Source organism: Ictidomys tridecemlineatus, chromosome 5, assembly GCF_052094955.1.
Source record: "Ictidomys tridecemlineatus isolate mIctTri1 chromosome 5, mIctTri1.hap1, whole genome shotgun sequence".
NCBI classification, from domain to species: Eukaryota; Metazoa; Chordata; class Mammalia; order Rodentia; family Sciuridae; genus Ictidomys; species Ictidomys tridecemlineatus.
In genome coordinates, this window is record NC_135481.1 from 179702653 (window position 1) to 179728535 (window position 25883).

Consider the following 25883-nt stretch of genomic DNA (forward strand, 5'->3'; position numbering starts at 1 on the left):
TTCTTTATTTTTATTTATTTGGCAGTTGGACACAATACCTTTGCTTGATTTATTTGTTTTTATATGATGTTGAGGATCGAACACAACCTTGAGCGCCTTACCACTGAGCCACAACCCCAGACCTTTTATTTGTTCTTTTACAGTTTCTTTAAATGATTTGCTTCTTGGTGCTAGTAGTGGTTTCTACCTTGTAGGTGAGGCTGGTTATCAGGGAGGTAGAGTGACTTGGTAGGCAGTAGATTGGGTGGTACTGGAAATCCTAAATTTGGAAACTGACTGGGTGTTTGCTTTGTGTTTGTGCAGTACTGGGGACTGAACCCAGGACCTTGCATATGGTTAAGCACCACGTGTGCTCTGCTGCTGAGCTACATTCATGGCCCTTTTTGAAATGTTTTATTTTGGGACAGTGTCTCACTCAGTTGCTCAGGCTGGCCTTGAGCTCTAGATCCTCCTGCTTCAGGGCCCCAAGTAGCTGGGATTACAGGCATGTGCCACTGCACCTGGCTAAGTTTACTTTCTTTGGAGCTCTGGCTCTGTTCTCAACTGCCCTCCACTTGAACTAGAGGTCATTCGTAGAGTCATTGCCTGAGAGGAAGTAAATGACTTCTTGGAGCCAAGTGAGGGAGGAGCAAAGGCTCAAGGTGGAGCTGGATGCTTTGCCCCCCGGGGTGCCCATGATGAACTGAGTTGGGGTTCTAAGTGCCACAGACTTGGTTTCCTTTTTGACCTTTGCTTTTAATCTTGCCGTTGTCCAAAGAGGTGTCCTCAGTCAGGCTGATGTAGGAGCTGAGGGATTCCCGGAGCCCTTCACTAAGAAGAGATGCTTCCCCTGTGGCAGGTGCTTCCGAAAACAAGAGGGAGCTGTGGATGGGGAAAGCCAGGTGAGGGAGCTGCCTCCTCCCTGCACTCACCACATGGTCCACTGCTCTCAGAATAGCTCCATGTCACTCTCTTACTGACAAACTCAAGCAGGTGCTCCCTATCAAACCCCACCTGAACCTCTGCAGTCAGAACTCTGCTCCCGCACCCCCTCCTACTTTCCTTCCACCCTAAATGCCTTGAGGTCCATGCTGGCTTTCTCCTTCCTAACAATCTTCACCCCAACACACCTGCCAAGCCTGGAGGTAGAGCTCTCTGACTCCCAGGTGTCCCTGAGCATGACAGACCCATTCTGGGTTATGGGTTCCTAAGAGTGAGTCCTTCTAATGCTTCTCTGTTCTGCTTTCATGTTTCCAGTGGTCTCCTCACCTCTCCAGCTCTTTCCAATTGATTGATGTCCTCTGCACAGTCACTGGTAGGGGGATATCCTTGCCAGGAATTGGGCCAGGCCTCTGTAGTGCACAGGGCTCCTTGAGGAGGCAGCAGATGTCTTCTGCTAGCTCTGAGGAAGAGACCCACACCCTTGACATTGCTGACACCAGCCCTACTTACCCCACCACCACCTGCCCTAACTTGGGAGGGGATATGGTTACCAAAGAGCAGTAGGACCTGAGCCCCAAGCTGTTGGTCTCATGGAGACTTGAGGTGCAGTTACAAGTTATTGTGGACTGTTTTGGGAGACTTATTTTTTTTTTTTTTTTAAGAGAGAGAGAGGAGAGAGAGAGAGAGAATTTTTAATATTTATTTTTTAGTTCTCGGCGGGCACAACATCTTTGTTGGTATGTGGTGCTGAGGATCGAACCCGAGCCGCATGCATGCCAGGCGAGCACGCTACCGCTTGAGCCACATCCCCAGCCCCATGGGAGACTTAACTTAATCCACTGAAATTTTGGGTAAATTAATAGACTTCTCTGGGCCCTAACTTCTAGTTAGGATCATGTTTTAGGAAGAATAAGCCAAGGGATGCTCATTTCTATTTACAGCATTGACAGTATCTATTGTGTGGAACCATCCTGCTTAGAAAGCTGCTGGTCGGTGTTACTAAGAGTCATCTTCCCTTCTGCCCTGATACTGACCTGGTTTCTTATTTTCCAGTGCTTTTTGTAAGACAGGCACCAGAAAATGCTGAGAGTCAGAACTGCATTGCATACAAGAACAGCTCAGCCTACTTCCTTTGAGGGGAGCCCTGTCTGCTGCGGGGGGGCTTTGGCTGAGGTATCAGCCAAGCTCATATTTGACCTGTAGCTTCTCTATCAGCTTGGGATAAAGAGTATCTCTGCAGGGGCTGGGGATGTGGCTCAAGCGGTAGCGCCCTCGCCTGGCATGCGTGCGGCCCGGGTTCGATCCTCAGCACCACATACCAACAAAGATGTTGTGTCCGCCGAAAATTAAAAAATAAAAAATATTTAAAAAAAAAAAAAAAAAAAAAAAAAAAAGAGTATCTCTGCAGCTACTGGCAGGAAGATGGGGAGGCTCCTCTTTTGTCTGGATATTCTCCAGCTATGAAGTGTCCACAGGCAAACACTCTACCCCCTAGACCCTTATCCAGTCTATTAGGAAAAAAAACAGAAAGGCCATACCAGAGTAATGGTCCACTAGGGCCTGCAGTGAGGGGAAGGTGAGGCGTGGTGAGATGTACAGCCAGCCGTTGTCAAGGCGCTGGATTCTATAGTGTCTGATCCGGTCCCAAGATGCAGGGCGACTGAGTCGGACAGACAGGGAATAACAGCCTGCAGAGAAAGAGGTTCAGAGGTTTTACTGAGGCCCTGCTGGGACCCTGCCTAGCTTGGAAGAAGAAAGAAGCTATGGCCACAGGGCCCAGGCTTTAGGGAATTGTGTAGGGCAGAGACAGGACACAGACTTGCTTTCTTGGTCATAAGTGATGTGTATAATAGATGGGGTCTTGTGAGGAAGAGTTGCATCATGCACAGAGCCCCGACCGTACAGGGTCAGTACTGTGTAAACGAACATATTAAATGTTGGCAGAAGTGTTGTAAGGTGAATATGTGTCCAGTAGATGTCAGCAAGGAGGCAGAGAAACTCCCTTACCTGCTGGTGAAAAGAGAAACTAGTACAAACCACTCTGGAAAGTTTGGCATTAAGCAGTTGAATTATACGGTCACATACCTTAAAACCCAGCAGTTCCATCCTAGGCATGTTACCTTAGAAATACATGAATATAGGGGCTGGGGATGTGGCTCAAGCGGTAGCGCGCTCGCCTGGTATGCGTGCGACCCGGGTTTGATCCTCAGCACCACATACCAACAAAGATGTTGTGTCCGCCGAGAACTAAAAAATAAATATTAAAAATTCTCTCTCTCTCTCTCCTCTCTCACTCTCTTTAAAAAAAAAAAGAAATACATGAATATTCATAGCAGCATCATTTGTGAAAACAACCAAAACTGCTAACAGTTCACATGTGCTCAATAGTAGAAAAAGGGGTGGGGTGCAGCTCAGGGGTAGAGTGCTTGCCTAGTATGCGCAAGGCCCTGGGTTTGATCCCCAGCTCTGCAAAAAAAAAAAAAAAAAAAAAAATTGATTTTTAGGTCGACGATATATAGTTCAGTGGTACATAGTTCAGTGGTAGAGTGCTTGCCTAACTTGCCTAACTCAGACCCTAGGTTTGATCCCCATCGCTGAAATAAAAAACCAGCAGTTTGATAGGTTTCAACAAAAGTTTAAATTTAAAGAATCATAAAGAACTGACTACAAGGGGAAAGAAAGTACATGATTGGAAAATGAATAGAGAGAGCTGGGTGTGGTAGCACACGCCTGTAATCCCAGGGGCTTGGGAGGCTGAAGAAGGGGGAGCACAAGTTCAACACCAGCTTCAGCAACTTTGACCCTGTCTCAAAAATAAAAATAAGTTTAAAAAAAAGGGGGGGCTAGGGTTGTGGCTCAGTGGTAGAGTGCTTGCCTAGCATGTGTGAGGCACTGGGTTCAATTCTCAGCACCACATATAAATAAGTAAAATAAAGTCCATTGACAACTTTTTTTTTTTTTTAAAGAGAGAGAGAGAGAACTTTTTTTTTTTTTTTTTTTTTTAGTTTTCAGCAGACATAACATCTTTGTTTGTATGTGGTGCTGAGGATTGAACCCAGAAGGCACGCATGCCAGGAGAGAGCGCTACCACTTGAGCCACATCCCCAGCCCCCCATTGACAACTAAAAAGAACAGCTGGGGATGTGGTTCAGTGGTTAAGCGCCCCTGGGTTTAATCCCTAGTACAAAAAAAGAAAAATAGAGAAAAAAATGATATGTACACGCATATAATACATAGGAACCCAATAGCAGTTTTTAACAAATTAGGACATAAATGAAAGTACTTTATAAACTTAAGGTAGAACGCTTTTTGCATTGCTGCAGATCAACCCCAGAGCCTCACACATAAGCACCTTATTCGACCACTAAGCTACTTCCTCAGCCCAGATTCATTTCTTATACCTTTATTTTTATTGTTACTAGAGATTGAACCCAGGTCTTTGCACATGCTAAGCAAGTCCTCTACCACCAAGCCACATCCTCAGCCCTTTTTAAGTTTTATTTTGAGACAGGGTCTTGCTAAGTGGCCCAGGCTGGCCTCCAACTTGCCTGCCTCACCCTCTGGAGTTGCTGGGAGTATAGGCATGTGCCAGTACACCCTGGCCCAGATTCATTATCTTAAGTCAAATGGGAGGACAGTACTGAGTGAAATAATAGCAAGAAATTATCAAACTCTATTTTAAGAGGAAACAACTAATGATAAATACACTTCAAATATTAAAGGGCTAGTCAGGTACAGTGGCACCCACTTGTAGTCCCAGTGATTTAGGATACTGAGGCAGAAGGATCACGTTTGAGACCAACCTGAATAGTTTGGCAAGACCATGTCTCAAAAAACAAAAAGGGTTGGGAATGCAGCTCAGGGTAGAACACCCTCGAATTCAATCCCCAGTACTAGGGGGAAAAAAAAGACATTTTTTTCAAAAAGACTGGTTTATGGGGCTAGGGTTGTAGTTCAGTGATAGAGTACATGCCTATCATATGAGGCACTGGGTTTGATCCTTAGCACCACATAAAAATAAATAAAATAAAAAATATTGTGTCTGTTTACAACTAAAAAAAAAAAAGACAGGTTTAGAGTAAAAAGACTTACCACAAAATAGGAAAGTTGGAGGGACTGCATTAATATTAGACAGACAAGGGCTAGGGTTGTGGCTTAGTGGCAGAGTGCTCACCTAGCATGCATGAGGCACTGGGCTCAATCCTCAGCACCACATAGAAATAAAGATATTGTTGCCACCTAAAATTAAAAAATAAATATAAAAAAATAGACAGAATTCAAGACCAAGAATATTATCAAAGTTAAAGAGAGACACATCAAGAAGGCAAAAATCAAGCCAGGCCTGGTGGTGCATGCCTGTAATCCCAGCGGCTCAGGAAGCTGAAGCTGGAGGATTGTGAATTCAAAGCCAGCCTCAGCAACTTGGCAAGATCCTAAGTAACTCTTGTCTCAAAATAAAAACCAAAAAGGGCTGTGGGGCTGGGGTTGTGGCTCAATGGTAGAGCACTCGTCTGGCATGTGTGAGGCACTGGATTCTATCCTCAGCACTATAAAAATAAATAAAATAAAGGTATTGTGTTCATCTACATTAAAAAGGTTTTTTGGTTTTTTTTTCTTTTTTTTTTTTTTTTAAAAGAGCTGGGGATGTGGCTCCATGATTAAGAACCCCTGGGTTCAATCCCTGATACAAAAAAAGACAAAAATTGGCCAGGTGCAGTGGCTTGGGAGGCTGAGGCTAAAGGACCATAAATTCCAGGCCAGCCTCAGCAACCTAGTGAAATTCTGTCTCAAAAAAAAAAAAAAAAAAAGGGGTTGGGAATACTGTCTAGTGCTTGCCTGATTGCCTGATATTTGAGAGTTCGAAGCTTTTGGTTCCAGTACTTAAAAAAATGAAAAAAAATATTTTTTGTTTTGTGGTACTGGGGATTGAACCCAGGAGTGCTTAACCACAGAGCCATATCCCCAGCCCTTTTTATTTTTATTTTTTAAATTTTGAAACAGGGTCTTACTAAGTTACTGAGGGCCTCACTAAATTGCTGAGGCTTTCCTCGAACTTGGGATCCTCACACCTCAGCCTCCCAAGTTTCCAAAATTACAGGTATGCACCACTGCACCCAGCAGAAAGAAAAATCTTAAATCTGTATGCATGCAATTACAGATACTCAAATACATAAGAAACGAAACTAGCTGGGTGTGGTGGCACATATCTGTAATCCCAACGACTCAGGAGGCTGAGGCAGGAGGATCCCGAGTTCAAAACCAACCTCAGCAATGGTGAGGGGCTTAGCAACTCAGTGAGACCCTGTCTCTAAATAAAATACAAAATAAGGCTGGGAATATGGCTCAGTGATTGCGTGCCCCTGTGTTCAATCCCTGGTATCAAAAAACAAAACAAACAAACAAAAAAAACAACTAACACAATTGACCGGAGAAATCATAATTTGAGATCATAATTATAATTAAGGATTTTAACACTAATCTCATAGTAATTGATAGGAAACAAAATCAGTCAGGATATAGAAGACTTGAACAATATGGTACAATCAACCAATTTGACAATTGAAAGCCTACACCCAATAACAAAATATTTTCTTTCAAATACACTTGGAATATTCAAAATAACCATTAGTCTGGGTCATCAAAACAAAAACTTAAAAGGATTTAAATCATTAAAAGTATGTTCTTTGTGTGGACAAGCTGGTGCATGCCTGTAATCCCAGCAACTCGGGAAGCTGAGGAAGGAGGATCAAAGTTTTAGGCCATATTGGGATGTGTAGCTCAATGGTAGAGCACTTGCCTTGCACAGGGACCTGAGTTCAATCCTTAGCACTGCAAAAAAAAAAAAGAAAAAAAAGTAACAATAAAAAGTATGTTCTCGGGCTGGGGATGTGGCTCAAGCAGTAGCGCGCTCGCCTGGCATGCATGCGGCCCGGGTTCGATCCTCAGCACCATGTACAAACAAAGATGTTGTATCCGCCGAAAAACTAAAAAAAAAAAAAATATATACATATATATATATATATATATATATATATATAATTCTCTCTCCCCTTCTCTCTCTCTCTCACTCTCTCTTAAAAAAAAAAGTATGTTCTCTAACCTAACAAATAAATTAGAAATTAATAATAAAAAAGATACTTGGTCCATTGGGGGTGTGGCCTCAGCAGTAAGCCTTGGGTTCCAGTGCCAGTGCCACAAAATAAAAGCCAGGCTGGATATGGTAACACATGCCTGTAATCCTAGTGACTCAGGAGGCTGAGGCAAGAGAACTGCATTCAAGGTGAGCTTTGGCAGCTCATCGAGGCCTAAGCAATTTACGAGAACCTGTCTCAAAATTTTAAAAAGGGTTAATTGAAAGAAGGGGCGGGGGGGTTAAGGTTGTAGTTCAGTGGTAGAGTGCTTGCCTAGCATGTGTGAGGGGTTCTATTCTCAGCACTGCAAATAAATAAAAATAAAGGTCCTCCAATAACTGACAAGATATTTAAAAAATAAAAGGAGGTGGGCCAGGCATGGTGGCACTCACCGGTGATCCCAGTATCTTGCAGGCTGAGGCAGGAGGATCCCAAGTTCAAGGCCAGCCTTAGCAATTTAGTGAGACCCTGTCTCAAAAAACAAAAAGGGCTGGGGATGTAGCTCAGTCGTAAAGCATCTCTGGGTTCAAACTCCAGTACCAAAAAATTAAAAGCCAGGTGTAGTGGCGCCCACCTGTAAGCCTGTAACCCACCTACACGGGAGGCTAAGTGAAAATTTTTAAAAGGGCTGAAGAAGCCAGCCACCTGTAATTCCAGCAGCTTGGGAGGCTGAAGCAGGAGGATCAAAATTTCCAGGTTACCCTGGGCATTTCAGTGAGACCCTGTCTCAAAATAAAAAATAATGTAACATTCAGTGGTAGAGTGCCCCTGGGTTCAATTCCTGACACACACACACATATACACACACTTTTGCAGGCTGCAGCAGAATCAGTGCTTAAAGGGACACTAGCTTTAAATACTTACTTTAGAAGAAAAATATAAAACTATTTAAGCTTCCACCTTAAGCTAGAAAGAGAAGAATAAATTTATGTAGGAAGAAATGAAAAAATAAATGATACAGAAAATAGAAAAGAATCAATGAAACCAAATATTGTTTCTTTGAAAAGGTACATCAAATTGATAAAGCTCCAGCTAGGCTGAGCAAAATAGAAAAAAGAACACAATTTACCTATATCAGGAATGAAGAGGGATGACATTAAATCTCAAAGACATTCAAAGAGTAATAAGAGTATATTATGAACAATTTTATGCCCGTAAATTCCACCAAGTGGACAAAATGGACAAATTCCTTAAAGGATACAAATTGCAAACACTGAATAGGAAATAGAAAATCTGAATATTCTATATATATTGCAGAAATTGAATTCATAATTTTAAAACCTCCCACAAAGAAAACTCTGGCACTAGAACTGGGCACAGTAATCCCAAACACAAGAGAGGCTGAGGCAGGAGGATAGCAAGTTCAAGACCAGCCTGGGCACATGTCTCAAATTTTAAAAAAATGGTAGTTCAGAAATAGAGCACCCTGGGTTCAATACCCAATGTGAAAGCAAGGAAGGGAAGAAGGGAAGGACAAGAAAGGGAAGGAAAGAAGGAAGGAAGGAAGGGAGGGAGGGAGGGAGGGAGGAAGTAAATAAGTTAGTTCTATTAAACATTTGAAGAAGAAGCAGGGGTCTGGGGATGTGGCTCAAGCAGTAGCTTGCTCGCCTGGCATGCATGCGGCCCAGGTTCGATCCTCAGCACCACATACAAACAAAGATGTTGTGTCCGCTGAAAACTGAAAAATAAATATTAAAAATTTTTAAAAAAAGAAGCAGGGTGTGGTAGTGATGTCTGCCTTGTGATACCAGCTACTCAGGAGGCTGGGGCAGGAGGATCTCAAGTTCAAGGCCAGCTTCTGCAATTTAGTGAGACTTTACCTCAGAATAAAAAATAAAAGGGGTTCAATAAAGCTGAGTGGTGAAGAAGCACTCCAGGGGATGTGTTGTGGCTCAGTGGTAAAGCACTTGCCTAGCATGTGTGAGGCACTGGGTTTAATTCTCAGCACCACATACAAATAAATGAATAAAATAAAGGTTCATCAACATATAAAAAGAAGAAGAAGGAGGAGGAAGAAGAGAAGAAGAAGAAGAAGAAGAAGAACTACTACTACTACTACTACTACTACTACTACTACTACTACTACTCCAGGTTAAATCCTAAGTACAAAAAAATAATAATAAAGAAAGAATTAATAGCAGTTCTACGTAAACTCTAAGAGGAGGGACCACTTGCCAACTCGTAAGGCTACCATTGCCTTGATATTAAAACCAAACAAAAACATCACAAGGAAACCATAGGCTAATATCCCTCATATATACTTGACAAAAATTCTTTTTTTTTTTAAAGAGAGAGGGAGAGAGAGAATTTTTTTTAATATTTATTTACTAGTTCTCGGTGGACACAACATCTTTGTTTGTCTGTGGTGCTGAGGATCGAACCCGGGCCGCACGCATGCCAGGCGAGCGCGCTACCGCTTGAGCCACACCCCCAGCCCGACAAAAATTCTTAAAAAGTGTTAGCAAATTGAATCAGCAACATATGATTCTCCTGAGTAGCTGGGACTATAGGTACATGGCATCACGCCCAGTTCCCAAACTGACGATATCCCAGGAATGCAAGGTTGATGTAAAAATTGAACAAAGCTGGACACAGTGGTGCATGCTTGTAATACCAGCAATTTAGGAGGATAAGAGAGGAGGATCACAAGATCCAGACCAGTGAAGTACCTGAACATAGGCCCCAAAGGCTAATTAACCCACCTGAATTAGTCACTAAGACCTCACACCCTTGGGCAACTGGTTGAGACCCTGTCTCAAAATAGAAAATAAAAAGGGTTGGGGATGTGACTTGGGAACAGAATGCCTCTGGATTCAATTCCCAGTTACACACAAAAAAAAATTGAACATAAATGTAATTACTAGGTTGATTCAATAAAAGAGAAGAAAGATGATCACCTGAAAGAATGCAGAAAAATGTTTTAATAGAATTAAATAACCAGCATGAACAAAAATTGAATATAAAGTATATTAGTTGGGCTGGGTATGATGGCACATGCCTATAATTCCAGCAGCTCGGGCGGCTGAGACAGGAGGATCATGAGTTCAAAGCCAGCCTCAGCAACAGTGAGATGCTAAGCAACTCAATGAGACCCTGTCTCAAAAAAAAAAATATTCAATCCTCAGTACCAATAAAATAAAATAAAATAATAAAGCATATTAGTTGGGCTACTCAGGAGTCCAAGACTGGAGGACCTCAAGTTTGAGGCCAGCCTCAGCAATATACTAAGACCCTAAAAGAGTTAGGGATGGACTGTGGTTGGGGCTCAGTAGTAGAACACTTGCCGGGCTCATGTGAGGCACTGGGTTGAATCCTCAGCACCACATAAAAATAACTAAAAGTCATTGTGTCCATCTACAACTAAAAAAAAAAAAAAAAGAGGGATGTAATTCAGTGATAAAGCACCCATGGATGGGTTCAATCTCCAGTACCAAAGATAAAGAAAAAAGGGAAGAAAATGTATCAGTGGTGGTGTGGCTCACGGGTAGAGAACTTGTCTAGTATGTGTGAGGCCCTGGGTTTCTTTCTCAGCATTAAAAAAAAAGTATTAGTATATAAGTTTCCTATTGCTGCTGTAATGTACTACCATAAATATGGGCATGGTGATACATGCCTGTTTTCCCAGTGACTTGGGAGGCTGAGGCAGGAAGATCTCAATTTTGAGGGCAGTCTCAACAATTTCCTGAAGCAACTTATTGAGACCCTGTCTCAAGATAATAAATAATGCCAAGTGTGGCAGCACATGCCTGTAATCCCAGCATCTTAGGAGGCTGCAGCAGAAAGATCACAATTTCAAAGCCATCCTCAGCATCTTAGAGAGGCCCTAAGCAACTTGGCAAGACCCTGTCTCAAAAAGTGGGGGGCGGGGGGCTGGGGATGTGGCTCAGGCGGTAGCGCGCTCACCTGGCATGCGTGCGGCCCGGGGTTCGATCCCCAGCACCACATACCAACAAAGATGTTGTGTCCGCCTAGAACTAAAAAATAAATTAAAAAAAAAAAAGTGGGGGGCGGTGGCTGGGGATGTTGCTTAGTGGTTAAGCATCCCTGGGTTCAATCCCTGGTCTTAATTAATTAATTAATTAATTAATTAAATTAAGGTGTCAGCATGAGTTATGATCCTTCTGCATGCTCTAGAGGAGAACTCATTCCCTTGCCTTTTCCAGTTTTTAGAAGCCACCTGCATTCCTTCATTCAGAGCCTCTTCTTCCATCTTCCAAGCCAGTGACACCTTCCAATCTCTAATTCTGACTCTCCTGCCTTTCTCTTGTAAGGATCCTTGTGATTACATTGGGTACATCTGGATAATCCAAGACCATCTTCCCACCTCAAAATCCTTAACTTGGTACTGGGGATGTAGCTCAGAGGTAGGACACTTGCCAAGCATGTGCAAGGTCCTAGGCTTGATCCCCAGAACCTAGGGGAGGGGGTGGTTCATAACAATAATTTTAACTTAATCACATGTGCAAAGGCTCCACAAAATTGCTTAATAACCGAGGTCTTGGGCCCTACTTGAGCCTAGAATAAGGCTCTCCACAGGCCTAGAGCAAGACCAGGTGAGTCCGAGGACTCTGGGGGAGATGCAGGAGCTCTCCTCATCCTCAGGCCTGATTGCTGCTCCTGGGAGCTCAGGGTCCCAGACCCTCCACCTTGGTCTACATAGACTACAGCCCCTGCAGAGTACCCTTCCAGTCTTTGGACTTTGGCCCCAGGAAAGCTAATTCTGCTGTCACTGACTCAGTCAACAGTTAATTCTCATTATATAAACACAAGATGCATAAGGTGAGAGTAAAAGACATTGTCTAAGCCTAGCAGGAGCTTTCATAGAGCCACGCCCCCAGCCTGACGTTGTGTCCTTATTTCCTTCTGAATTCCCTAGATTAGAACTATTTTTTCATACTTAAGAGAACAGCAGAAGCATCCAGAGAGCTTAAAAAGGAAGCATATTTCTGGCCTCTGTCCCTAGCAGCCTGAATCAGTAGGTGGGTGGCAAGGCCCAAGAGCTGATGTTGCTGACCAGTTCCCTGATGTCTCCTATAGGCTGGGATCTGAGAACCACCATCTCATGATGTTGCCTGGGTCCCTAGAACTTTGCTTTCAAAAACTTTTTTTTTTTTTTTTTTTACCACAAACCACTGAATAACATTTTACACTGTGACCCAGGACACATTTACTTATAAATAAATACCTCAAACAAAAGTTGCCTGCAGTGGTGTTTGCAGCGGGTTTGCCCATCCTGGCCTGCACTGCCAGTTTCTAAATCTTGCCCTGCTCTCTCTCACTGATGCTGGCTGTACCTCAGAGTCCCCTGGGGGTGGGGGCACACTTTCATTTTCCAAAGCCCAGGATGAATTCCTGAGTAATTTAAATCAGAAATTAAACAGATGGCTTGCAGGCATCCAGAGTTTCTAAATCTTCCCCTGGTGATTCCACCCTGCAGCCAAGGTCCCCTCTGGGTGAGGGGACCCAGCTGTTATTATTTTATCATTATTATGTATCTATCTAGATATTTATAGGTGGTGGTTCTGGGGATTGAACCCAGGGCCTCCTGCATTCGAGGCAAGCACTCTACCAACTGAGCCATATCCCCAGCCCCTACATGTTTCCCTTTTTGATGAGAGCTGCACACCGAGGCACCCCCTTTTGCAGTTGCCTATGGGGACCTTAATCCCAGCAATTATGTGGATCCTTAAAGATCTTTATGGATTCCTGTGGGCTTTCTCCTTTACAGTTGACCATTTTTCTCTTGTATATATGTCTTCTTTGGAAAGGGCAGAGTGACCACAAGGGCCAGTCACCTGATTCTGGGGCTAAACCAGGCCAGAGAAGGGGTAGGGTAACTGAGCACGGAGCACTTCCTGTGGCTTCTCCAGCTGGCTCACCCTGTTGGTCTGCAGGGCCAGTCCCCATCAGCACCACTGCTGTGGTTTCCTGTTCCCAGCGGCTGCACAGGGGCCATCCTCTTGCCCCAGCCAGCTTATGGGGGCGGGGGTGGGGTTGTTGTTGTGGCCAAGAAATTAGCAGGAGGGGCTGGAAGAGGTCAACCTAGGGAGCTCCCTAGGGAAGGAGAAAAGAGGCAAAGATATATTGGATGGGGCTCCAGGGAGAGACTGAGGTAGAGGACTAAGAATCCTGTGACCCTGTCACAGTCAGTTCAAATAAGGGCAGGCCCTGGTCTACCCTCATTCCTAAGTGACTCTTTCCTAGGCTGTTTCTACACAGGAGGGCTGGGGCCTTTCACCCACCTCTCCTGCTCTGACTCTCCCGGATGAGGAAGGCCCCTCCAGGGTTCCCAGGCAACAGCAGCAGTTCCTCCGCCTTCTCCCGGCTCAGGCCCTCATACAGCCACCTGGAGGAGGAAGGGCAAGGAGACTTGGGGATGGGCCATGAAGATCTTACTGGAACCCTCCACTGCTCTGTGTGACCTTGATGCAGCCCCCTCTCTCCCTTGCACTCTGGGTCTCACAGTTCTCTCTGCACCATGAAGAGCAGGCCTCAGGGACTCAGATCCCCTCCAGTTTGTCCTAGCTATAGGGGCGCAGGAGAACAACCAAGGGGTCAGTTGGTGTTTTTTGCTGCAGGCCTCATTCCCTCTAGGGTGATCCCAGCCTCTCTCCCACCGTGGCCCAGTCCCCCAGCACCCCGTATCTCTCCTCTTACCTTTCCAAGTCCTCATCTTCCTAAGAACTGTCCCCATTTTCTTGCCTCAAGACATTTACAGACTGTGCCCACCTCTCACACTCTCCACCACTAGATCCTGGATGCTCTCCAGAGCCCCTGACCAGGACACCTCCTCTGGGGGGCCTTCCCCAGACACCTCCCCAGATCTGCTGCTCTCTGCTCCTGCCGAGCAGAGCCTGGGCCTGCTTCTCACTCCCCAGCTTCACTCAGTGTCCGGCTGGGGGTGGCCATGGGGGAGCAGGCTTGAGGGAAGGAGATCCCCGAAGGCAGGCAGGGGTGAGAGTGTGTTCACCTGTGGGAGACCTTGGCCACGTGCATGCTGGGGACATTGTACTCTCTCCCTGAGACTTCTGACAGCACTGTCCACCAGTCTCCATCCCTGAAAGAGAAAGCAGAGAGGGCACCTCTTTCAGAAGGGTCAAGACCCTGGGACTGCTTACTTGGGGTTCACACGGATCCTCTCAGCCTGACTCCTGCAGCCACCTGTTTCCACCAGCCAGTCCCGACCCCTCCTGGACAGGGTGGCTAGCAGATTGCATGAGCCAAAACTCCCTGTTCCAAGGCCCCAGCCCCTCTGTCTCTCCCTGCAGGTAATCAAGCTGCTTAAAACCCCAGACAAGGCTATGATCACCTGCGAGGTTTTCAGAAAAGGCCTCAGGCTTTTTCTGAAGCACCTCTCCCCTTTTAGTGCATCTCCAGGTGCCCGAGCCCACAGACTTACTCAGACAGGATGGTCAATGGCTCTCCTAGTCTCAGAGACGGCTCAGTCTGGCCGCCTGCCGGGAAACTGCCCAGAGCCACAGCTGTGGCCTTGCTCTTCTCTGGATGGAGAGATAGACAGTCACTCTCCTGGTCAGCCTTCCTTCCAGACATGAGGTCTAGTGACATCTGGTCTGGGTCTGGCTCCCTCTTTCACCCTCTCCCAGGCACCCTGCAGGAAGGCCACCTGGAGTCTGAAGTTCTTCCAGGGGGCTCTGTTGAGCTTGGGGGTGCCCAGGTAGTTCTTGGGGTCCTCATGGGGGCTTCAAACTCATGTAGCAAGAAGAAGGTTTTGAGTTTCTGAGTTCAAAGAGGAATGGGGCTCCTGGTTATGACTCCTTTTTAATTTTTTTTTTTGTAGTTGTTGATAGACCTTTATTTTATGTATTTATATGTGGTGCTGAAAATCAAACCCAGGGCCTCACACGTCCTAGGCAAGGCCTTCACACATGCTGAGCCACAACCCCAGCCCTTATGACTCCTTTTTATATACAACTCTTCACAGAGATTTTTTTTTAAATATACAAGGGATTGAACCAAAGAGCACTTAACCACTGAGCCACATCCCTCACCCTTTTTTTTAATATTTATTTTTTAGTTGTAGTTGGGCACAATACCTTTATTTCACTTATTTATTTTTTTTATATGGTGCTGAGGATTGAGAATCCAGGGTCTTGCACGCGTGAGGTGAACGCTCTACCACTGAGCCACAACCCCAGCCCCACCCTACCCTTTTTTATTTTGAGACAGGGTCTCACTAAGTTGCTTAGGGCCTCACTAAGTTGCTGAGCCTGGCTTTGAATGTGATCCTCCTGCCTCAGTCTCCTGAGTCACTGGGGTTATGGGTAAGGGATGTGGCTCAGTGGTTAAGTGCTGTTTGGTTCAATCCCTTGTATATTAAAATCCCTTGTATATTCACTGTGCCACACTCTTCACAGAGATTTTGATGAAGTAATTCTGCTGCTCAGAAACTCAAAACCTACGACCCTAGTCTGCGGATGCAGCTCAGTGTTAGGGTACTTGTCTGGCATATAGAGCCCTGGATTTGATCCCCAGCACAAACAAAACAAAAAACAAAAACAAAACTCCTAGAAACCCTAAGCAAGTATGAGTGTGGTCTTAGTTTCTGCTGATGCAACGGGTACTATGAGTGCGCACGACCTCTGAAAACTGGGGAAGGAAACTCAGGCCAGGCTAGCAGCTGAGCCTGGGTCCCTGGAGCCCTGAGGCAGGCATGGCCGAGCACCAGCCCTGAGCATTCACTCTTGGGAGACAGGAGAAAAGGACTGGAAAGTGAAAGCCACCTTCCCTTCCACTGTGGGACCCCACTGCTCCCCTCATTCCTGGACCTGTTGACTTGTTCAGGCTTGTGGAGGGGCCTGTGAGCTGACAGATATGAATAGGCTCTGTAACTCTAAGGTGCTGTGCTGCTCAGGGCAGTAGGAGGAGGTCTGTGCTGCCCCCTGAGAGGCCGCTCCAGACCCCTGTTCCAGGCCTACCCCAGAGCAGGTGCCACGCTGGAGTTGGGGGCTGCCAAAGTTCTAGGCCTCCTCCCCACTGACACTCTCTGAGCACCTGTATGTCCAGCCCAGTGAGGGCTTTCAGTCAGCCCTCCTGGATGGTCCTCTCTACTCAACCCCACTGTTCAGGGAGGTCTGGGGCCCTGACAGGCACTCAGAGGAGAAGTGAGAACACAGACTCTACATCACACCACTCTGGTAGGAGGAGAAGGGCTTGGGTAGCAATGTCTCTCTCAGGAGGGGCTCCATCGCCTTAGGAGGCTGAGATCTACACAGGGGAGTTACTGGCCTGGGAATGGTTCTGAGGATGTGGTAGCTAGGAGGCCCAACTTTGAGGCTGAGCCTCAAGCAGCAAGTTGCTCTTAGCACACGACTAACATCCCCCACCCACCTCAGGGATCAGCCTACCCAGTCTAACAAGACCCCACTATGTATGCAGGGACTTCTAGGTCTGAAAAACTTGCCTTCAGTGGTTTCTGGAAACTTCTTCATTTGCATCCTACCCTGCTGATCCTTTCTAGGGATGGTCCCTGAAAGACTTGTTAGCACCTAAATTCATTAAGCTATTAAAAGCACAAGGTCAGCAAGAAGGATTCATTGGTCTCCTAGATGTTCCTGGAGGAGTTAAGGTCTGAGGACTCTGAGATGCCTTTGAGATGGAGTTGGTCTAGACAAGGAGAGGCAGACACAGATGGACAGACAAGGACCCAGAGGTTGGGAGGTGGCTGAAGGGTCTCTGCCATGGGTGGCCAAGGGAAGAGTGAGACGGATTTCAGAATGAACTTTTTCCCACATGTCCTCGAAGACACCCCCTGAGATAGATCCCTTGGGGGGGGGCATTCCTCAGGAACCAGGCCTCTCCATCTCTGAGTGCTCTTTGTAGCACAAGCCTAGCCAGCCCATGGTGCAGGGAAATGCCTGCTGCTTGAGTAAACAACACAAGTCTTACGGAGGTCACTCCACAAGAGTGGAACAAAGAGGCCTGGAAGGGCCCCTCCTGTTTCTGGAAGGCCTGACCCTCTCACAATTGTCCCCACTCAGACTGGCTGACTTGATTTCACCCTTCACCTCCTCAGAAAGCCAGCCCTGACTTGGCCCTCTGCGCACAATCTCAGAGTCTCTCTGAGCATGCAGTTGCCAAATTGAACACAACTGTCATTATTGGTTCACGGTTTGTTTCTGGGGCTCAACTGTCCCTAAAGACAGAGACTATGCCTGCCTGTTCATTGCTGTGACTTCAGGTTTTGGCACAGGACTGGTTTGCAGTTGAGCTTCAGTAGGCTTAAGAGGGAGGCAAAGTTGATGGACAGATAGCTCCTGGAGGGAGTGACCCCAAACTCACACTCTGGCTGGGACAGGGGCAGATCTACTGAGAGGTGTTCCTTTCCTTCCTCCCTCCTTCCCTGGAGATACTATGCCAGGGAGAGCCTGGCTTACCTAGGGCCCCACAGGCAAGGAGGGCCCTGTACAACAGGAGTGGTCACCACCCTCAGTAGCCCTGGGCATGTCTCAGAGCAGCCTCAGGATGCTGCCTGTGGCTAGGCTTAGAGGAAGCCAAGGTGGAGGTTTGTGGTTTGCAGGTCTCTTTCTGCAGGGCCTCTCAGTGCAGATGGTAGCTACAAGGAGGCAACTGTTTTCCTGACCCAATAGGACACCTCTGGGACCTGGGGTGCCAAGGCCTGTGGGCCTGGGAGAGGCAACCATTAGGAAAATAAGGGATTCAGGCAGAGGAGAGGGAAGGAAGCCCTGCACCATAGGGGAATTTTGGGGTTGGGGACAGCTCCTACCCAAACCTTGATACCCAGACAGCTTTGCAGTCTCTAGTCCAGCTTAATTGCCCACGTCCTTCTAGAAGCATGGCTTGGCTTGGAGTGATCTTGTTATCTGTGAGGTTAATTCTATGGGTCATTGTGGCTTGGCCACAGTACCCAGATAATATTTGGCCAAACACCAGTTTAGATGTTGCTGTGAAGATACTCTTAAAAAAAATTAAATTGGTAGACTGAGTAAAGTGGATTATCATGGGTGGGCATCATTCAATCAATCAAGGGCCTTATGAGAGATACCCAAGGTCCTTTGAGGACATGGATTAGTTCTGCCTGTGGATTGCCATTGGACTCAGGACCATAGCACCGATTCCCCTCAGGTCTGCAGCCTGCTTGGCAGACTTCAGACTTGACAATCCCATACTCATGTGAGCTGATTCCTAACAATGGATATCTCTCCCCCACTACCCTTTTGGTTCTCTTTCCTTAATTATTATTATTATTTTTTCACGGTACTGGGGATCAAACCCAGGGCCTCATGCTAGGCAGGCGCTCTACCACCGAGCTACAGCCCCTGCCCCTAATACTTTATCCAAACTCCAAATCAGGATGTGATTTGAAAATGGATTTATGGGATGTTTCAAAGAACAAGAGATAAACCAGAGGCCATGGTTTTGATGTAAAAATACTAAAATTTCTAGGATATTTAAATTGCCCAACTGTTTTAAAAGCTGGTATTCTTAGTCAGAATTGTCTTAGAGAATCATGGTCATAGGCTCAGGATATATACTGCAGGTGCTATTTTATTTTTCCCACCAGTAAGGGAGCCCTGATTTTGCATCAAGTATTTCACAGTTCTTCTGAGGTCCAGGAGAATTTTCTGCAGTGTTGGAAATGTCTTATATTCTGTGCTTTCCAATAAGGTCCATTAGCTCCATGTGGCTACCAAATCCTTGAAATGTGGCTCGTGTGATTGAGGAACTGAGTTACTTTTTTTCCAGTGCTGAGGATCTAACCCAGGGCCTTGTGCATGCTAGGCATGAGCTCTGTCACTTGAGCTATGCCCCAGCCCCTCGTGTTTTCTCCTTTATCTGGCCGTTCAATGTTTCTACCTCAAAGTAATCTCCATAGGAGAAGGGCCCCCACCTTCATGGCTCACTAAGAAGAACAGTAGGTGCTGGGTCTATAACTAGTGATGTGCAGGTGTTGCCTGTCATGAAGGCACAGAGGTAGTGGAGTGTAGGACTGTGCAGCCTCGTGCTGCCTGCCTGGGCCCCACAGCCTACCTGCTTGCATGGGCTCAGGTCCTTGGCCTGGGACAGGAGGGCTGGAACTTGGGCTTGGCAGGGTTTTCCTTCGGCTGGGCAGGCTTCCCATCCTTCTTCAGCAGAACTGTTAGAAGCACATCACCCAGGGAGACCTGAAAGAGAAGCTGCCATGGGGACAGAGCATATGGCTCCTGCTCTGGTCTCAGATACCCATCTCTCTCCTGCTGGGCCCTGCTGATCTCCTGGAGAGCTTAGGCCTTTCCCCAGGACCAGACTCCAGCCTCCTCCTGTAGACCCAAGGCTGCCTGCAAATTGCGAAGCTGCTTTCTCTGTATTCCCTCTCCTCTAGGCTGCAGCCATGCTCAGTTCTTTGCTCCTGGGCCTTCCATGACTGGCCTGCCCTCTCCTCCCCTTTCAGATCTATCTGTATCCTGCCCTTTCCTAGCCAGCTCTCCCTGAATCCTCAGCCTTTGCTGATTCTCCCTTGAATTCCCGTGGCCCACTTGGAACCACTTCTCAGACGTGGGCTCGTGTTCTACCACTGTATGGGAAGGGAAAGGGGCCTGACAGTGAGCTCACTCCAGGCACACCAGGAGCCACAGCTAGGGTCAGGGTGGCAAGTGGAGTCAGAGGGTTTGGGGATTAGTGTCAAAACAATCAGAGCTGACATTGGACATGTTGCTGTTGGTGTTACAGGGCAGAGTAAGATGCCAGGGAGGCTGTATGACAATGACTTGCAAGGCTATGGGCAACGGGCTGTCAGACTACTTCCTCTCTTGGTGCCTCCTTTTCTGCATCTGAAAAATGGGGATTACAACACCCAGCATATGGCTCCTAGAGATAATTCCCTGAAAAACCTACCCAGGCCCTACATTTCCTTTCTCTTGTCCTGAATGTCACTTCTCAGAAGCCTCTAACTTCCTGTTGTGTTCCTTACAAAGTTATTTTATTTTTTGTGGTGTTGGGGATCAAACTACGGCCTCACACATGCCAGGCAAGCTCTCCACCACTGAGCCACATCCCCAGCCTTACACTCAAGTGCTTGATCCGCCATTATCCTACAATTCCATGCTCCTTTCCCCAGCATCCAGTGAGACCCCCACAGAAGGCACTGGATACCCATTAACTAAACGAACAGAATGATTATTTCTTTGGACAGGTGTCTTGTCCTTAGAATAATTCACGTTCCCAGGTTCTAGAGTGATGCTGATCTTTCCAAACATTGTGTCAAAATGTTGGGGGTTGGGCCGGGTTCTGTGTTTTTTCTCGGATGGTTTTTATGCTTTTCAGTAGCGACAAGGCATGATTATGCCAGTCTGTTTCCCTTTAGCTGGCGTTCAGAGTTTTTGCTCTTTAGCAAGGGTAGGGAGTTAGAGAGGGGAACTCACAAAATGGTGTGGTGACATGGTGGTCACCTTCCTTGCTTTTGAACCTCACATTGCCTGGATGAAGACCATGTGCATCACGTCTGTGGCCTCCTGGGCCAGTCCTCTCTGAGGAGAAAAGATCCTGCCTTGGAGGATGGAATACTTGTGCCAGGTCCCTGCCTTCTGTTCTCTAGTCCCATGTCATCAATGGGAATCATAATACCTGTCTGCTGCTGCTTCTCCATGCGGAGCTCAGTGTTCAGAGACAGGAGCAAGATGGGCCATCACTTGGCACATTTTTTACTCAGTCTTTTTGGTTCCGGCAGCGTTGGAGTGAGATGGTGCTGCTGCCCAGTGAGAGCGCTAGGTCCCTAAGCGCTAGGGCACCATTTCAGTTTGGTTCCTCAGCGTCCCTGCTGCCCCAGCCCATCCTTACCCCTTGGGTATGAGGTACAGGACAAATGCTTCACTTTCCATCTGACCTGGGTAGCATGGGTGACTTACTCAGACTTATTCAGACTTATCTGGTCTGAGCTGTGTGTCCTTAGACAAAGCAGGAATCGTAATATTGACTCCACAGGGTTGTGAGGAGAAGGGGAGGAGCTTGGCATGGAGCAGGTGTCAGTAAGGCTTAGTTTCCTTTCCCCTCCTTCAGCAAGACCACAATCATCAACTGCAATCAACTCAGAGAGGACTTCTTTGCAAGTGGGGCTGGGGGATGGGTGCCAGGGCAATAAGGGAGCTGCATGCATGCTGGGCTCTGCAGCTTTCTCCACCTGATCTGGTCCAGGCCAGGAAGCTCCTGAGGCAATATGAAGACCAGGTGGCAGCAGGGCAGGCCCAGGAGAAGGAGGTGTGGGCTGCAATATTTATAAGAGGAAATCGAATCATTAACCACACATACTTCAGCAACTTACTGTGTGCTAGGCACTTTCTAGGGGACCTGTGTGAGTGGGTGGCAGGAAAGAGTAAAAGGCAGCTGAGATCAGCACTCTGCCCGGCTTTGTTCTGATCATCCCACTTGAGTCTCATTTCAGATGCAAGGACCAGGGCCCGAGAGGATGACCTTGTGCTTGGGCAGCTGGTTAGAGCAGAGCTGGACTACTATCCACTCTTCGGTGCCTATGAAGATCATTTTTCAGCAGTGAGGGTAAGAATGAGGAATTTGGATTAAGCTAAAGGGGGGCCTCTTGCTCTTTTTCTTTTTGGAATTGAGAACAGCATCCAGGGCCCCACTGAGGTACACTCCCAAACCCTTTCCTGCTTTTTCAACTGAGAATCTCACTCTTTGAAAGATCTGGCAGCTAGGGGTGTTTTCAGAGAGGATAATCCACAGCCCTCTTACTCAACTGAATTTGAAAGACTATGGCCCAGAAAGGGGCCAAAAGTCACACAACAAGTAACTAACCAAGAGGGGTCTAGAACAGGCAATGTACAAAAACAAGCTGGAGAATAAAATAAATCTCCAGGAGGTGGTCAAAGTGGGAGAGGGGATCTTAGTTCTTTCAGGGTCCCAGAAACCACCTCTTACAGTCCCAGTAGAACCACCTCCCCTCCTCCTGGAACATTTGCTTCCTAACTGTAAATAAAGCCCATCCCAGCCCTGGAGGGCATCACTCTTCCTCATCTATGCTGAGCCCACCAGGAAACAGAAGCAAGTATACTTACTGGTTTCTTGTCTTCAGGGACTTGGGCAGGGCATCAGCTAAAACCATGCTTTGGCTGGTAAGCTTAGGGCTTTGGGGGTCCCTTCTGGAAATCTGCCAATGTCCTTGGTCCTAGGCCACCCAGAACTCAGACTCGGAGGAACTTCAGAAGGACTCTTGATGTCAGAGTGGGTTAGTTCAGCATCTATCTTGTGATCAGCAGTTTGTACTCCAGGATAGGACAGGGACCCAGGCTCCTTAGGGACCCCAGATTGGGCAATCCTCACCAGCACAGCAGGACAAGGCAGGTGGCCTAGGGATCTGTGACTGTCACAGACACAGGCATGTCTCCTCTGAGCTCTGGCTCCTGTCTGCAGATTGTGGTTCTCACAACCACTCGCTTCCTCTGACGGCATCAGAGACCATCGAGGAGCCACCTTGCCCAAGTTCCTGTTTCTAGGGTAGCAGTGGCTGCCTCTGTATGATCTCAGAGCAGGAGGTTCTTCTCCAGCTTTGTGGCTTGGTCCAGGTCTGAGAGAAATGAGCAGAGGTTTTCCATGCTGGCCTGACCATAGTAATCACTGAAGCAACTTAATTTTAGTACTACTGTTTCTTGGATCCTTTCATGCCTTCTGAATTTAGGTTGTCAGAGGAGAAGCCTACAAATTAAACTTTAAATATTCCAAGAGAATCCTTTGGTAAGTTTGGGAAGTACTGCCTTCCCACACTTTACTTTTTTGTGGTGCTGGGGATGAAACCCAGGACTTCATGCATGCTAGGCAAGTGCTCTACCGCTGAGCTGCATCCCCAGCCCTAAACTATAGATTCTGCTTCAGTTGGTCTGAAGTGGGGCTCATATTTTGGCATTTTTCTTTCTTTCTGTGGTACTGAGTATAGAACTCAGGAATATTCTACCACTAACTTACATCCCAAGCCCTTTTTATTTTTTGAGGCAGGGCCTCACCAAGTTGCCCAAACTAGGCTTGAAATTTATATCCTGATGCTCCAGCTTTCTGAGTAGCCAGGATTGCAGGTGTACGACACTGTGTGCAGCAAGATTTTGCATTTCTTTCTCCCTCCTTCCTTTTTTCCTTCTCTCCCCCTTTATCTTCTTTTGTTCTCCATCTCTCTTTCTGCATCTCTTTTCTCTTCATAAGTAATTTAGATGGGCACGGTGGCACACACCTGTGATCCCAGCGGCTCGGGAGGCTGAGGCAGGAGGATCACGAGTTCAAAGCCAGCCTCAGCAATATTGAGGCACTAAGCAACTCAGTGAGACTCTGTCTCTAAGTAAAATATAACAAAAGGGCTGGAGATGTGGCTCAATGGTCGAGTGCCCAAGTTCAATCCCTGGTACAAGAAAAAAAAATATTTTTTATTTGGCAGTACTGAGGATTGAACCCAGGGGTGCTCTACCACTGAGCTACACCCCCTGCTCTTTGATCCTTTTTAGTTTTTTGAGACAGGGTCTCACTAATTGGTCTGGGTTGACTCTGAACTTGCAATTCTCCTACACCAGCCTCCGGAGTACCTGGGATCATAGGATAGGACAGGGATCCATGCTCCTTAGGGAGCCTCTGTGCTTACTTGACATATTGCATTTCTAGCAAGCTTCCAAGATGATATCCATTGTGCTGGTCTGGGAATTACACAAGATCTGGGAGCTGAGGCTATACCTCAGTGGTAGTTCTACCACCAAAGTACTTAACATATTTAAGGTCCTGGGTTTATTCTCCAGCGGGAAAATTCCCCTGGGTTCAATCCCCAGTATTGGGTGGAAATATCAACAGTATTTCTCAGTACCAGATCAGCAGCCTCAGCATCACCTGGGAATTTGTTAGACATGCAAATCCTCAGTTCCCATCAGATCTACTGAATCAGAAATGCTGAGGTCAGGGCCCAGAAATGTTGCTTTTTTTTTTTTTAAATTTCATTTGTAGATGGACACAATACCTTTATTTTTATGTGGTACTGAGGATTGAACCCAGTGCCTCACATATGCAAGACTAGCCTCTTCCACTGAGCCACAACACCACCCTCCCCCCAATGTTTTCAAAAGTACTTTAGGTGATTCTGATGCATGTCTTAGCTTGAGGATCTGCGGTGTAGGATAAAGGATCTGACAGAACTACACTGCCCACAGCTCATTAAAATTTAATGCAGCCACCTGCTGCCTCCCCCTCAAGGGGCCTGATACTCCTGGAGACAGCTGCTCTTTAACACAAAAACTTGCATTGTACTGAAATGCTCTTAATCTAGTTCAGACTCTGCCACCTTATCTGGTTCCTTGCTAGTAAGAGCTCACTTCGGCTGATCCCTTGCTCCCAGGGAAGGCTGGTTTGATATGTATCTCTGCAGGGACTTGGTAACAGAGCTGAAAGAGTCAAAGGAGAGGAGCATCCTTTGTTTTTGGTAATGGGGACTGAATCCAGTGGTGTTTAAACCACTGAACCACATCCCTAGCCCTCTTTATTGTTTTAGACAAGGTCTCAGTAAGTTTCTGAGGCTGGCTTTGAACTCATGAGCCCCCATCCCCCCACCAAGTCGCTAGGATTACAGGTGTGTGCCACCATGCCTGGCTTATCCTTTTTAATAAACTAGTAAACACCTTTCCTGAGTTCGGTGAGCCATCAAAACAAATGGCCAAGCCTGAGGAGACAGCTGTGTGAATCAGATTTGTACCCTAGTTGTACAGAAGTGTGAGTAACATGGGATTTACTACTTCCAACTGGCATGTGAAGTGGGGGGTGCTTGTGGGACTATAGGGTCTGCACTAACTCTAGATAGTGTTCTAATTGAATTGTAAGATACCTAGTTGGTGTCCAAACTGTTAAGAGAATTAGTTGGTATAGGGAAAAACCCCATAAATTTGTCACAGAAGTGTTGAATGGAGTGAAGGGAACTTTCCCATATAGCCAAATTATCAGTTTCGTGACCAATGTAAACTAACTCTGGGCCTGTTTCTGTATCCATTTCATTGGGTCAACAGAAGGCAACTTATTGCTAAGGGCCTTGCCTATTAAAGGTGCTCAATGAAAGGCTGAAGAAAACATAAAAATGCATTGATTCTGGAAGAACTAGAAACTACTTTTTCAAGCTAGGTGACTTTGGTCAAATCACTCAACTTTTATGAATTGTTCCTTGTCTGTAAAATAGATGCTCCCACTTTGCAGAGCTGCCATGAGAACTTGAAGTATGTGAGCCTTTCTTTCTTTTGTTTGGTGCTGGGTTCAAACACAGGGCCTCTCACATACTAAGAATGTATTTTACCACAGCACTACACCCCCCAGATCCCCCTTTTCCATCATTCATTTGATTCATTTATTCAGAGACAGGGTCTTGCTAAGTTGCCCAGACTAGTCTTGAATTCGTGATCTTCCTTCCTCAGTCTTCTGAGGAGCTTGACTACATGCAGGCATGCACCACTGAACCTGGCCTGAAATTATTCTTGATGGGTGCAAATTCAGCCATTTATGGAGGGACACAGCCTAGTCTCTTAAAGAACTCCAGAAAAGTGGTTGCAGATTATTACCTGATGGGTGGGATCCAGCAATTCCACACACATGGCAGAGCCAAGATGTGGAATGCCTTTCCCAGACCTCAGCTTCTCCTCCATCAACAACAGCATTGTCAGGTGGACTTGGATTTAGTCTAGGCTGCGCTTACTAGCTGTATGACCTTGGGCAAATTATCCTGAAGCTTCATTTCTTCCCTATAAATGGATAGTGTTACTGGGTGGGATAAGTGATCACAAATGTGAAAATGTAGAGCATAGAACCAGCACACAGTATTCAGCCACTCCCTGAGCCCCAATGAGTGGCTTGAGA

General features: G+C 46.5%; 1 protein-coding gene and 1 non-coding gene across 3 annotated transcripts; both read right to left on the reverse strand.

Annotated features, from left to right (window-relative positions):
• Nucleotides 1–97: 97 nt before the first annotated feature.
• On the reverse strand, nt 98–25821 carry Sla2 (Src like adaptor 2). 2 transcript variants are annotated; one of them, XM_040274491.2, is made up of 8 exons: nt 22079–25821; nt 19062–19195; nt 14452–14551; nt 14023–14109; nt 13295–13398; nt 2460–2609; nt 1249–1381; nt 98–861 (listed from the first exon to the last, which is right to left on the reverse strand). In XM_040274491.2, the coding sequence occupies exons 2-8, from the start codon at nt 19150–19152 to the stop codon at nt 696–698; spliced, it is 831 nt and encodes a 276-aa protein (XP_040130425.1). In that variant the 5' UTR covers nt 19153–19195; nt 22079–25821; the 3' UTR covers nt 98–695. The 2 variants fall into 2 exon arrangements, with proteins under 2 accessions (XP_040130425.1, XP_040130426.1); XM_040274492.2 differs by having other exon boundaries at nt 14452–14579; nt 19096–25821.
• On the reverse strand, nt 12567–12639 carry Trnas-cga (transfer RNA serine (anticodon CGA)). Its single transcript has one exon. It is a non-coding gene; the product is annotated as a tRNA-Ser (tRNA).
• Nucleotides 25822–25883: the final 62 nt, after the last annotated feature.